Raw genomic sequence first — 15,920 nt, forward strand, 5'->3', positions numbered from 1 at the left:
TTATCACAGAATTAATTAAACACGGTTCCCATTTCCAATTGACCACACGGCACTGTAGGAATCCTAATTAATTATAATTAAATTAAGGGGACTCCATCCAGTGCAGAATTGATTTGAGGAAAAGCCGCTGAAAGTTGAATTCAGAAGCGCCTGTAATGACTCCAGACATGATGGCGATGGGGGCCGGGCTGAGGTGGCCGTGTATAAATAGTGTGATCTGAAAAACACAGACATAACAGCAGGAGTGATCTAAACCTTCTCCACGCAAACATATCGCCGAAATCACTGTTGAGCAGACACAAAGATTCGCGTTAGGTTCATTTTAAAGTGGATTTCCGTAATCAGCCATGGAAGAACTCACGGCGTTCGTGTCGAAATCCTTCGATCAGAAAACCAAGGAGAGCAGCAAAGAGAGCATCACGTACAGGGAAGTTTTGGAGAGTGGTTTAGCCCGAGCCAGAGAGCTGGGAAACTCGGAGACCAACCTTCAGGAGATTACAGAAACCAACAACAACCATTGTCCGGTACACCTTTACAAGGAGCACGTAGAGCTGGAAAAGGAGAAATTGAAGGAGTTTAACGTGACACGGGCTACTGACGGTGAGTTACACTTACGCAAAGTGTAATAATATGTTTCGCTGGAGGCGCGTTTGCCACTAGGTTTCCGCGCGAATATGTTTGGCGTTTTTGAAATATCCATAAAAACCTAAATTACTGTATATTGAGGTCATTTTCATTATCCTAAAGAAAGATTTCGATTGTGTTAAGAGGCTAACTAGCATGCGAGTGGCGAATTTCAAGCTGTATTCAGCTGATGCAACGGTTCGTTGATGTCTGTGCCGTGTGGAGAACTGCTTTCTTTTGTAAAAGAACAGAAATACAAGATAGGCAATTTTAAGTAAGATAATCACAATAAATGTATAAAAACAGTCGTCTGTCCTCACATTTGAGGAATTAAGAGTCGAAACAATAGGCCCTGTCTTGTCAAATTTCAAAGAACGATCTATCAATTTATTCCTTGTTCCTAGAATTGCCAGGAAATGACTAAAGGCACTTATTTACTCTTTACGTACAAAACACTTAAGTAAAAAATCAAGTAAAAAAGAATATGATTTAACATAGAGCCATGCATGTGGGTAATGATATTTGTAAAGAGTTATTTCATTTAAAACGTGTTTGTTTCAGAAACCGTGAAGAAACGAAAATCTTGGCAGGCCCAGGACAGTTATTGGAATATTAATATTAATAATAATAATAATGGCTAATAAGTAGAAATTTAAATGCCATTAATAAATTAAAAAACAAAACAAATACCTTTTCAAAGAATTCATAGAGAAAATGAAGGTAAAGTAATAAACTTGATGTTTTATTGCAGTAAGATAAAGTTGTGCAAGTTTTGATTTTGCAAATAACACACTTTATTACTATTACTATTATTATTATCTAAAAATGCTCTGGAATGAGGATCAAGCTCTATATTTTTTAAAGCTGGCTCTTTGTAAACTTCTAATGTCTCCTATTATCTTAATGTAATTTAGAATTACAGAAGGATCTCATCCATTTATCTGTCCCTTAAATATAAGAATCTGCCACTTACAATTTATGCATATAAAAATATCGAGAATAATTATGGTTTTAATTGCAAGTCTGTTTTGTTTTTTATAAAGCAGCAGTAAGTTATTGTTCATCTCGGATTTTATACACAAAATGTTTTTTTTAATTTTTAAGATAAAGTGTAGGCACATCATATTAATTCGATTTAGGGTATTTATTCTGCCGATTTTGATTAGAATTCTCGCCATCTGCAAGTTTTGTTTTTTAAATCAATCTTTTGTTGATGTGTTCATGTTGTATTTTCCCAGGAATTTACGACTGCAAAGACAAGAAGGAGGATGTGAAATCAGAGGACGAGGACGCACAGAGTAAACTGAAGCAGAGACGGAGCAGGACAAATTTTACCTTAGAGCAGCTGAATGAACTGGAGCGCTTATTTGATGAGACGCATTACCCGGACGCCTTCATGCGGGAGGAGTTGAGTCAGAGGCTGGGGCTGTCTGAGGCCCGCGTGCAGGTAAGCTTCCATTCAATTCCTTGATTATTATTGTTTTATGCTTTCCAGTTTTTAAAAAAATGATAATAAAAACTATTTTACAACAGATAAAAACAAGCAAATATCAAATATGACTATTCAAATATTAATCATTGAAAACATTACCAGAGAGTGTGTAGATAAATTTTTAAACGAATGCATCTTTTAGTGGAAATGCAAATAACCTGAATGTCAATTGGGGGTTCTGTGTCACTCATTTTCCATCGTTTTACGCACAGTACATGTTCTTGAAATAGTTATAGGCCTAGCTGTGTGAAATTACAACACATAGCCTACCTTGCTCGATCAGCGTAGCATAATGGAGAAAATAATCTGTTTGCTTTTATATAGTAGCCTTATATAAATACTATTATAATAGCGCTTTTGTGGTGTTTGCGTTCATAATATGCCTAGAGGAGATTATGACGCTGATGATAGCATATGTAAAAATAAAGGGTTTTTGTTATCAGTTTATAAAGTTAGAAATAACAGGCAATCTATTTACAAAGTAGCCCACTGCTAAACACTTCTTCGGAAGACGCGATTTCTCGTAGAGGAGTGAACTGGCAATTGAAATATAATAGTAGCCTACTAGGCTATGTGTGGTCGCTGGGCCTTCATTCCTCCTACACATTTGCTTAAGTAGGCAAGATTAAATTTGTATATCACACCATGCTCCTGAGATGTTTAACGTTTGGAGACAGTTGTTGTTGTTATATTCACTCACACACAAAGCATTTCTGTTATCTTTCGATTTATGCGGGTTGAGTTTCAGCGGTGGGTGTGGATATGAAATAGCCTTTTAGTTCCTGCAGCAGCAGCTATATTCAGAGGAAAACTTGCTTATGTGCTGCAGAAAGATCTAACCACATCATTAAAATTAATGAAGAGATTGAACCGCTGCTGCAGGGGATACCTTCTTATGTCACTCACCTCATTTTCTCCAACCTTATCTTTGTAATATCTGCCATTGTCTTGATATACTGTTCCTATAAAAATGTATTAGGAATAATTCAATTCGCTCTTAACTCCTACAGTGACATACCCCGTGTTACAAAATGTAATGGGAAAAACAAGTAACATTGTTTGCCAGTGTGACAGCTTGCAAGCACGATATTTTTTTTTAATGTTTCTGAAGCGGAGGCGAAATCAGATTAAAAGAGGAGAGCGAAGAATAGGTCAGAGCTGTGATTTGATGCAACCAAAAATTCATACTGCGTTGAAAAGGCCTCACACACCGACATTTGATCACATTTTAAATTTCGCTGAAAAATCTGAGTTAAACGCAATGGACGTGAGGTTGATATGAACCTGCTACCATATACTGTTCTATAGAAGCCCCACGCCGACCAGCTGTCAAGAATCTAATTGAAAGTTATGAGACCTCAGTGAGGAGAAGGCAGTAATTCAATTACGACTAATATCTTTCGGTTTTTGGTGCAGGGCTAAATTAAATGTCATTATTCACTGTCTCTAATAAAAATCAAACGGAAATCAGATTAGGGTATTTGTGAACCGCATCATTGAGTGGTCCTTAATGAAGAAATAACTGTCGAAACCAGTGTAGCTCACTTTCCCTATAGCATAGTGCTGGATAATTACAATCGATCAAAGATTGAAATATGATGCATTCATTGTGGCGCACTAGAAGTCACACAGCGACTAATAATAATAGTAATAATAATAATAATAATAATAATAATAAGTCATAATGGAAAACTGTCTTTCAAAAAACAGGTTGACAGACCATTTGCTTTTAAATTTTAATGAGCGAGTCTGAGCGTTGAAAAAGCAGCGTTAATAGCCTGCATGATTTAACTGAACTGACCAACGCGAGTAATGACTGTAGGCTACAGTAGACACATTCACATTGTTCAAAAATTTTATTTCCCACCTTTTCAAGCTTCTATGTGAAGCAGAACATTTATTTTATGGGGGGAAATTTATTTAGCCTAATAAAAAAAAAAGAGTAACCTAGCTATATTTCACCCATGTAAAATTGTGCTTATAGGCCTAGCTATCATCGTTTAATTTACCAACAATGAAAATAACTAGAATGTAGGCCTATTTAATGTAGACAAAGATTAGGCCTACATAAAGAATTCATTTGTGTAAAAAATATATATATAAAAACTGCAGTATTAACTAGGTATGAGGAAGAGTTGTGAAACGAATAAAATAACTCGCTTTTGCAATTAAAGTGTTTAATAAATTCTAATAGCCTATAGCATACAAATTATCGGAGGCAACATAAATCGACATTGTTTTTTCTTTTTTTCTTTCTCGGTAATGTCGGTTCCAGGGGAAAATCTAGTAGGCCTAGCCTACAACAAATTTGCACATTTTTATATGAATGGTGGTGAACACGATAAAGCATAACCGTGTTTTATTTCTTTTTTTAGGTATGGTTTCAGAACAGAAGAGCGAAATGCCGAAAACAGGAAAATCAAATGCACAAAGGTAAAATGCTTAAGTAATAATTGAATAACTAACCTAATTAATAAATATGTTTTGTGTAAACATCAGGCTAGATTTTATTATTTTATGCCATTTTTAATTTAATTTACGGGACATGGCCCAACTCGGAGTAGCCTAACCTGGGTGCTCGTGAGCCGAAGGCTGTCGTGAGCACGTGCAAACCACAGTGCACCGCAGCTCTGACAACACGCCATTTTATAACTCATTACATTTTAAACTTAATGTAAATGGTGAAATCATCTTCATTAAAAAATCATCATGACTAACTTTGCTCATTTATTATTCTTTTCTATTCAGGTGTTATTTTGGGCACAGCGAGTCACCTGGACGCGTGCAGGGTAGCTCCTTACGTGAATATGGGCGCACTCCGAATGCCTTTTCAACAGGTAGGATTTACGGACCTGTAATGTTTACGTTCTTTAATATATTCTGTGCTTTCAAATGGTCGCGTTTCAATAACAGCACACATCCGAATGTAGTTCAGTCGACTAAATAAACGCCTCGCCCCTATCTAAAAGTAGCTATTGGCCGAGAAATGTTTAGGCTTTGACAAACAATCTGATTTGACACTAGTCTCCATGCGTCGTGCGAAGGGCGCGAACCTTTCACCTCCGGGACCCGATGAGAGACGAATGAGATAAGAGGGACCGAGAGACATTTCATCTGGTGGTGAAGAACTGTCTGCATCACCCAGACGAGAGAGCAGCCATAATTAAGCTAATAGCACAGCGAGGGGAAGGCAGATAAAAGAGATTATGAAAGAGAGGAATAACGCACTGATGGTTATTGGCACTGAGCAGCATTGGCAGGGCTGAGGCGTGAGGACTGCATACTGAACACCACAAATGTCCACCACCTGTTGTTCTGACTGCCCCTGAAGTGGGGTTGCACAGTCCAATTTGACTGATTTGTGGAGACATTGGAGCAATGGCCTGCTTTAATTTTTACGAGTATTTTCACACAGAGTTAATTAAAATAAATGCAAGTGGCAAGGATAAAGTCAGAAGGCCTGTGGTTAGAAATTGTGAGTAGCGAAGAAACTCAGACGGCTGTATTCATACCTGATTATTTTCCAAAAATAACAGACTACCAAGTCTGACATTATTTATCCTCCTTTCAAAGTAATCTCCTTATGCTTCGTATTCACGTGGAAAACAAAAAAAGAAACATTGGTAAAACATTCGTTCCCAGTGTCAAAAACTTGTGCTGCTTGTCAGATGTTGTATTTTAGTTGGACCGCAAAATGTAAAGCTTTGAAATATTTATGATCCCTGTGCAGAGAAAGATACATGAGAAGAATACTAAAAAAGAAAATAAAAAATAAGTCACTTTTTAAGTTGGCGGATGTCTAATTTTCACCTCATCTTACTGAAATAATTGCTAAGAATCTGCAACCTGATATTTTATGCTGCCTGCTTACATCTTTTTCCCCCCCTAGGAACTATGCGAATAAATATTTATATATATGAGAATGAATATTTTGGGTGCGAAATTGTTTATTTATGCCATTGAATATATAATTAAGATTACATGATGTTGCAGCTTTTTAAAGGTTGTATGGAAAGATTCAGTGTGAATCAAACTAATATGCTGAGATTTGCAGCTGATGGAAGTTCTTTGACTATTAAGCTGTCTGAACGCATTGCATAATTCAGCTCAAGATCAGATGAAAAGGAATGCACTTTTTTGAGTTGAGTGAGTGAGTGAGTGAGTGAGTGTTTTCACTGAAAGCACACATTTAGTGAAAAGCTTTGGAGTGGTGTCCGAGCCTGAAAGCGGATCCCTGCCGCTCCTCGAGCTGACCCCACGGCCGCTGACTAACTCCGTGTTTGTTTTTGCTCGCCCCGCAGGTCCAAGCTCAGTTACAGTTGGAGGGGGTCGGAACACACTCCCATCCTCATCTGCACCCACACCTCGCGGCCCACGCTCCCTATCTGATGTTCCCGCCCCCGCCCTTTGGATTACCGATCGCGTCGCTGGCAGACTCGGCCTCTGCTGCGGCCGCCGTGGTAGCGGCTGCCAAGAGCAATAGCAAGAACTCCAGCATCGCCGACCTGCGACTCAAGGCAAGAAAACATGCCGAGGCGCTGGGACTCTGACCCCCATGGGCTTCTCTGCTGCTCTGAACTGATAATTGCTTCTAACACAAGACTAAGCCTGTGAAAAGGCCGTGACACTCACAGTTAAAACAAAACAAAATAAAAACAAAAGAGAAAAAAGGGGTGTAAGGGGAGAGAATGAGAGAGAGAAAAAAAAGTCACAAAAAACCAGCTGCCAAAACAAACCACTTGTAGAGAAAGGTAATTAAATACCAATGAATCACCTTTTACTTTTCGCCCAACAGGCAGGACTTCTTGGAGGCCACTGGCTCAGCCCTTTCCAGGCACAGATCACAGCCCCAGGACCATACAAAAATGTCTGGATGTCTGTCTGAAAACCAGCGTTTAGGAGAGAAGACTTTTTAAAAAAAAGCAAAGGCAGACACAGAGTGAGGCTAGAGGTTGTGTTTTTACGGACAGACACAAACTTTGGAATCTCAACCTCAAAGTGAAAAGAAAGAGACGGCCATATTTGCCTCGCTCCTACCACTGTGCCGCTGCCTAGTGCACGTGCTCAAATGAAGGATAGACCTATTGGGGCTGGCCTCCATTGTAACTGACATACATCTATGTTGATCACTGCCATGATAACCCTCCACTACAATTCATATCTAAAGCTGTTATTTGCATTTTTGATTTTTTTTGGTTCTCTTTTTTGTTGTTGTTGTTCATTCTGCTGTGGACAAAGACTGGAAACAGCAATAACATCAATGGCACAATCGCCTGGTTTTTAGTGGAATTCTTATGATTCTTTCTGTTTTGGGAGGAAATGTTGCATTGCTGTTATTTCCTTCTGGGCATGTGTATGGACTTTTAGCTTTCATTCTCATATTTTGTGCTCTCTTTTTTATGTGATGTGTCCTGGAATAGAAGTGAACCTAGCTTTTGCACTTCAGGTCTTGTATTAAGGCGTTTACAATCCTTAATGCAAGATATGCTACTTTTATGTAAGGGGGAAACAAATTTGGCTGAAATGCATTTAAAATCACTTTTGTTTATTTGTTTCGAAAAGGATAAGGACAGTAACTGCAACTTTGTAATTTAACATTTTAAGAAACATCAGTTTAACTGAAATGCAATTATGTGCAGTTAAGTGCAATACTGTAAATATGGAAAGCGTAATATAGCGGTTGATGTTTGCTAATTAAACAATGATTTTTAAGCTGTCGGGTTTTTGGCACTGATGTCGATGTGTTGAAAGTTCTTCGCCACGAACACATCTTTAAAAGCTGTGTAAAAGATTTGCTGACTCATTTGCAATGTGCCATAACTCCCCGAAGTTCAATGGTATTCAAATATAGTTTTGTACACGTGCATTTAAAGAGATATCACCTTAAAGCAGTTCATTTGACACTGTACAAAAATGCTCAAAAAAGGGTCATAACCGGATCTGGTTTTTAACATAATAAATCCACCAAAGAAAACAATTTGATCACATTATTCTATTAATTAGATTTATTTCATTTAATGCTCCAAGATCATTTACAGTATGACATGCGTTTTAGCAACTGCATACACAACAGTCTTTTTTCCCCATAGAAACAAGAAGCTGTCCTGAAAACATCAAATTGAATACAATACGCTCAAGAATTTGTTACTAATGTCACAAAAACAGTATTATTTCCATAACCATACTATGAAACAAATTGCCAGTTCAGACATCATTTGCCTTTGAACTACAGTAGTAGATCTCAGTCAGGTCTACCTCTACCAATAAACGCTACATTGTGGGCTGTTTTCGTTGTTCATCATTACGGTTGTTTAGGAATGTTTCTGTTTCTTTAATTGAAGTCATAGGTGCTTTTATTTATTATTTTATCTGAAAGTTTATTAATGTTAAATAGTCGAATTTCAAGTGTACATATTTACATGGCTTTGCATTTATTTTTATATATTTTTTAAATGTTAACATTTGCAACAGTTTTACGCAAACGTGTGACTGCAGTACATTTGTTTGACTAAAATGTAGCGTGTTTGAGTTTACAAACATTTCAGGGATGGTGGATGAAATTTTGTGTTGAGATTTTCTTGATGCTCCAAGGAATTTGTTGTATCCCATCATATTGCATATGCAAGCATGCCCAAACATAATTCGCCATTGAGTTTTTTTTTCTGTTGTTTCACTAAAAAAAAAGAATGTACATCTTGTACAAGTAATCTATCAATAAAAGTTATAAATATTTGTAAGAGAGTTTGTAAAACTTTGTGGCCCTCTGAAATGTTATGAATAAAGGTTGCTCTGGTTCAGGCACGTTCCTATATAATACGCACACATTATTATTACAACTAAGACTCTTTTTAGAGGAGCCACGATAATATTATATCTGAAATCTGGTTGTTACAAATGAAATGAGAATTATTTTCTACCACGAACGTGATACTATATGACTTAACTATCTAAATGTCCTAGATGAACAAAATCACGCTTCTCATGTACAAGGTGCAATATGCATTTGTACCCTCCATATATATCTTAAACTAACATCACAGTCACATCTGACTTTAGCAAGGCTTTTTTTGGATGGCTTGTTGCATCTGGAAACCCAACTCCAGATGTGTGTACACAAAGTAATTACAGCAGGCAACATAGTGGCTTTTTGTCTAAATCGCATGGAGAAATTAGTCCAAATGGCGTCCTGTTGAGCAAGTACCCCCTAAAAGGTCGGAGCACGTTTAATTTGTAGCTTAGCACTCATACATCAAGATGGAGTGATATAGGCAGAGGCTGATACCCGCACATTTAGGTACTGACCTCTGCCTGGGGTCTGCTGGATGAAGCAGAACATAACAGCATCCTTTTATGTGCTCTAATAATTGGCAACGCAGGACCGCCATCAATCAAGCCACACCAAGTCACGTTTTTTTTTTTTCAACATGCACACACACACAAAGGTATTTATGCTGGCCGCAAGTCACAAAAAGACAAACAAACAGCCTATGAAAGGGCTTAATTAAAAGTAAACCAAACTTTTTTTATTGAATCAAATGTTATTGCTCACACTAAAAGTGACTTGCATTTTATTGCAGTTGTATGGCTGACAATCCTAAAGCTGACATACTGTTTTGTTTGGATTTAAATAGGCAAATGCTTAAGAGTCTATGATTGTATCATTATTGCAGTGATAATGATGTTCCTAGCATGTTGTTTGGCAACAGTTCTTCTAAGCCTAATTGATGTAGCTTGTCTTTTCTTAAACAACCATGTAGGAAGACACATCGTGGCCATATTTCAATGTCAATGACAATGTCAAGATTCATCAGGCTCAAATTGTGAAAGAAAGGTTGAGAGGGAGTATGAAGAATAATTTTCACAAATGAATTGGCACTTCTGAATCCAGACCTTAAATTAATTGAAAGTCTTGGGATGTGCTGGAGTAGACTTTACAGAGTGCTCGACTCTAGCATTGGCAATACAAGATCTTGACCAAAAATTGATGCACCTCTTGATGTAAATAAATAAATGTTGTGATATTATTTCCATCAAGAGGTGCATCAATTTTTGGTCAATATCTTGTATCATCAAATACCAGGGGTCTCCAAACTCGGTCCTGAAGGGCCGCTGTCCTGTATAGTTTAGTTCCAACTCTAATTAAACACACCTGAACCAGGTAATCACTTGCTGCGTCCCAATTCGCATACTATCCGTACTAAACAGTATTCGAAAAAAGAATTAGTATGTCCCAAATCATAGTATGTTGAAAAGAGTATTCCAAAGATTCCCGGATGGTCTACTATTCCCGGCCATAATTCGATGCGCACTCTAACGGCTGATATTCCCCACAACCCATTATGAGATGGACGAGGATTCGATTAGAACTACAAGCGCGGATAAAAAGTGTTAAAAAACTACAAAGATGACGGTTACACGAGTCTGACGGTTAAGTAGAGAGGATTAGATAAAGGGGTTTGAGTGAGCAATTATCAGTATTTAACCTGACAAAAATATATTTATTCAAATGTTAGCCACATTATATTTCACCTGCAGCAGCATTGTGAACTTTTGTAATGATACGTTTGGCCATTAACTTTGCAAACACATGAGAAGAGTCTCTGCATTAAAGACCCACGAATGGCAGATCAACATGCTACTACATTTCTCTCCGATACGGTAGGAAATTCAATTGAATGTGGAGGATTTGAACTGTGAGGATGATTGAAAGGGCAGTTTAAACGGTGACGGGACGCAAGCAACAGAGTCCGTTAAAGATGACAAAGTAGTATGTCCCAAAGCTTGCATACTCTTCTGCTACACACTCAAAAGTATGTACTTTTTCTTCACAAAAAGAGTACCTACTTTTAGGACATACTATAAGTAGGCGAATTGGGACGCAGCAACAGTCTTACTAGGGCCTTGTAAGACACTAATTAGCTGGTTCAGGTGTGTTTATTTGGGGTTGGAGCTAAACTCTGCAGGACAACGGCCCTCCAGGACAGAGTTTGGAGACTCCTGTCATATACTGTAGGCAGCCAAATAATGATGAAAAAAAATTGGATTCTGTGGTAATTGCGTTAAATATTTTAACGTGTTAAACTGAAATGGCATGCATTAACACGTCAATTTTGACAGCCCTGATATATAGCAATCGCTATACACTGATCAGGCATAACATTATGAGCATCTTCCTAATATTGTGTTGTTCCCCCTTTTGCTGCCAAAACAGCCCTTACCAGTCGAGGCATGGACTCCACAAGACCCCTGAAGGTGTGCTGTGGTATCTGGCACAAAGATGTTAGCAGAAGATCCTTTAAGTCCTGTAAGTTGCGAGGTGGGGCCTCCGTGGATCGGACTTGTTTGTTCAGAACATCCCACAGATGCTCGATTGGATTGAGATATGGGGAATTTGGAGGCCAAGTCAACACCTCAAACGTTGTGCTCATCAAACCATTCCTGAACCATTTTTGTTTTGTGGCAGGGAGCATTATCCTGCTGAACGAGGCCACAGCCACCAGGGAATACCGTTTCAATGAAAGGGTGTACATGGTCTGCAACAATGCGTGGTACGTTGGTACGTGTCAAAGTAACACCCACATGGATGGCAGGACCCATTGTTTCCTAGCAGAACATTGCCCAAAGAATCACACTGGCCAATCATCACAATTTGTCCCTTGTCAAACTCGCTCAAATCCTCAAGCTTGCCCATTTTTCCTGCTGCTAACACATAAAATTTGAGAACAAAATGTTCACTTGCTGCCTAATATATCCCACCCACTAAGAGGTGCCGTGATGAAGAGATAATCAATGTTATGGCATTCACTGGCATATGAGAAACAAATTTCAGAAGATACTTCCCAATATGGTACATTTGATGCAGAAACACTTACTGTAACATCTAACAATTGAGCGTTAAACCTCTTATGAAAAGATTAATTACATTCTATGTAGGACAATTAAATTATTTTGAGCGAGAAAAAGCTAAAATATTTGTCTTCAAAACAGTCGTTCCTGCTGAAATGAGAAGAACTTAACAGATGATGCCTTTCTACTTCACATGAGCCATATCAACATCAACCAAACTATAACATGCGTAAATACAGTTTTCCCCTGTAAGTGCTAGGAAATGTTTAACTTTTTAATAGTTTCCACGAGGCTCTGAAGAAGAAAGAGGATGTATAAAAGGTGTTGGGAATTCTCATTGGAAAAGTTCTAAACGTCCACATCAGGACTTCAGGAGCTTTTTTAACTACATTAAATTCAGTCTTTGACATCCCCTTTCATTAGCAATTGGAAAAATGAACAAGGAGCTGCGCTTCAGTAACTGGAAAACATTCATCTGTTCTGAACAGTAACCGTTCTCCTCCACTGCAAAATTAATGAGAGTGAATATATTAAGTAACCTGGAACATTAGGAACTTTTAAATGCTTTAATGTTTACAGTTCCTCATTTAAAAAAGGTGTTGTGCTAAATTCAAGCATAAAAACATACAAGAAACGCTCCGGAGCAGGAGTTTAGGTAGTCGTTTAGGTTTATGAACAATATGAACTAAAAGTACTAACAATAACTAACATCTCCAGATCTGAGACATTCAAATCTGATCTGATGTTTGTAGCCAGTTAATTGGTTCTTATGTCAAGTTGTAGGAGAAACACTGGAAAACGTCACTGATCACTTAAAATGAAGCCGTGATATAAAGTTGGGGTATTCCTAGAGAATCAATGAAAACCATATCACTATGCAGTTAAAGTAATAAAAAACACATAGCCTACAAGTCCAGACGCACACTTACACTGCATGGCACTGCTGGGCATAGCTGAAAATATTAAAACAAGCTTGAAACAAAATCAGTTTGGAGCGTTTTTAATTCAGTCACCAGTGAATTAAGCCTTAATATTGATTTGACCATAAAGACTTAAAAGAGAACTAAAGCTTGTGAAACAAAGGATGACAGCAATTTGTCCATCTGGGGCTATTTTGTGTTTTTTGTTTCCCAAGCCAATAAATCTCAGCCAATAAGCTAGCCATTTCTTGGTCTGGTATTGCTTTCTTACTCAGTTATATTCTGTTATATTTTGAAGCATCAAACTAAAACCCTACAGGACCTGGATCTAACAGAATAGAAAAGTAGCAAGACTCTTCTTTAGGTGCCATTTCTCTTGCAGTATAAAAGTTACAATTCAAAATCTGTTAGCCTCCACTTTGAGAGACAAGTTACAGTACCTTGGTGGTTTACCTGAAGCGAGAAACCATTTGAAAGGTTCAAGAACCCGATCTTCTCAAAACAAAAACTGGTCAGAAAGGCCAGTATTTCAGAAAAGGTAAGATACTGTGAATTCATTTGTAAAAACATAAAGACTTTAAAATATTACAAGGTGATTAATAAAAAATGGTTTCATGAAAATATTCTTGCAAATGATATGCATACCACAAATTAAAACGACTTTTAGAAGTTTAGCTACAACAGGACACACAAAAAACTACTTTATAATGTTTGTTTTAATGGCTAATACAGAAAATGCTTATAAAATCATTAATAGTCAAATCTAGATTGCATAACAATAAAAACTGTTTACTGTTTAGAGAAAGTGTTTCCTGTTTATTCCATTTTCACAACAAAAGGCTTAAATGGGTTTCTGTCTACATTTTGCGAAAGCTCTTATTGTTTAAATTAAATTATGCCCTCAGTTAGACATAACTAAAATATATTGATTCTGAGATCATGCCCTTTCAGACAGAAAATCAGATAAAACCAAACATTTATCTCTTGTTAAAATGTTCCCATGTTGATTTTTGTAAAATATTATACTTGCTGATATTAATAGATCAAATTTGAGGAAAATAACTCTGAAGTCAAAGTTAAGATATTGTATAGAAATGTATAGGAATATTTTAATTGGAATGTATACCAACGCTGTTTTTCTGTTTTCGCTAGCGATCACTGGTGGTTTCATTTCTGCTTACAAAAAGTAATAAACAATCGAGTCGACTCTCTCTGCCATTCCCATGGCTTTCAGATAAGCTTCATGAGTGAATGGCTGGCGATGCCGAGAAAATCTTTTCTTACAAGTGGGAATCAAAGTCAGATGCTTCAGAGGCAACTGAGTTTTCAATTCACTTAGTCGATCTCCCTCTATTGGGAGATAAAACCAGTAAAGCGTTCTCTTGTGAATGCAATGCAGCGATGCAATATTGAATGATGAAAATTTTGAAATCCATTTCACTGTTTACCGCATTTATGTCACACAATGCTTCACAGTCTCTACACATTAAGTAAATGTCATTCAAGATGTGAACAGATGCTACTGTTGACTCCATAGTGTCAAAGTTAAGACTTATTCTGTACAAGTGACTAAACAATAGTTAACTTTTTTGTAACAAAAACAAGTAAAAAAGTGAATATTAATAAAGTAAATACTTGAAGCAGCTGAGAGCAAAGAGCAAGACTTACCAGTTTGAAGCACTTTGTTCTACAGATATAAACGTCTTGCAACAGCAAAAGCTGTTTTTTTGACTAGTCTCATAATAAAAGATCTAAAAACCATAATTATTTTTTACCACACCAGTATGCAAAATTATTTACTGAAACAAATTGAACATGCATGCCTGTTAGGTTTAAAAAACCTCATAATTCCAAGTGTTTGTACACACGGGACAAACTGTTTGTCTGGCAGTTTTTTGATAATCTACCGTGACTTTTCGCTGTGTATAATCTAAACCGCACACTAAGCTTTGTGTAAACCATGGCCCAGTCCTTCAGCATCTCTGTTGTCATTGTCAATTTGATTCAAAGTCCAATGTGGAGACCCGTATTGTGCCAAAAATTACTTGCTCGACCCTTACGGTCAACAACATGAAGAGAGCAGGTTTACAGAACATCAAGAGAAAACTTTTTCAAAAGGACTTTTCCAGAAAGAAAAAAGATTGTAGAGAAAGCCATTATACGATTATTGTGACAAACCAGTAACAATAAAGCACATTGTCAAAATAAATACCACATCTTGTCTGAAAATATCAAGCCATAAAAAATATGATGAGAAAACAATGCAGACGAAACAGAAATCTAAACATTTCAGTATTTATTGAGATGCTTGTCATTTGAGCCTTTGCTAAAGGGTGAACCAGAGATGAAACGGCATTAGATTCTCAAAAACAGACCAGGCTCAATTTAGAGGAGGTAACACAAATGTGAGCTAGAGGCTAAGCAGAAACTCACATGGAAACCGCCATAAAAATATAAAGCACACCAGATGATCAAACGAAAATGACTAAAATGCTAAACTAAAAATAGGAACGCACAAGTAAAGTAATCATACGCTGTATCCATGTACAATGTAGCAAAAAGTGCATAATGACTTAACAAGGGATATTTTAGTTCAGATTACTACCCACAATGGTGTGCAGTAACAAAATACCATCATCCTAGATCAAACAAAATGCAGGTCCTGTTTCTGTAGAAGGTCATGATACTTTCTCTTCGCTCCTCAGTAATGTGACTGAGATTTCAACAGATGGAGCCTCAGCATATCCTGGGTGAATGTTAATGAAAAGCAAGCAGCCCACCTAAGCAGTTTGCTTGGTGTAATATCGCTGTGAGCCATGCTAAAGCGATCCCTCCGCTCCTACAAATAAAGAGCACTTGAGGGGAAAATAATTATATGCCAATTCCAGACTAAGGGTCATAAGTATTATAATGTAAATGCAAACATCATCTTGCGTTTCTTTTTTACAGCAAAATGTTATTGAGAGGGGCAGTGCCTGAAACGGTATCTTAGGCCTACTATTAATCAGATCTTCTTAGGCAAAGTGCTGACAGTTTAA

General features: G+C 37.3%; 1 protein-coding gene across 1 annotated transcript; it reads left to right on the top strand.

Moving 5' to 3' along the window:
• Positions 1-232: 232 nt before the first annotated feature.
• Positions 233-8,842, top strand: shox (shox homeobox). The gene is given in 7 exon segments (XM_079821131.1): positions 233-600; positions 1,863-2,071; positions 4,492-4,549; positions 4,865-4,953; positions 6,418-6,633; positions 6,912-6,978; positions 6,981-8,842. Coding segments are annotated over 7 exon segments (927 nt in total). The 5' UTR covers positions 233-347; the 3' UTR covers positions 7,016-8,842.
• The last annotated feature ends 7,078 nt before the right edge of the window (positions 8,843-15,920 follow it).

The sequence above is a fragment of the Gobio gobio genome, assembly GCF_949357685.1.
Source record: "Gobio gobio genome assembly, chromosome: 7".
NCBI lineage: Eukaryota > Metazoa > Chordata > Actinopteri > Cypriniformes > Gobionidae > Gobio > Gobio gobio.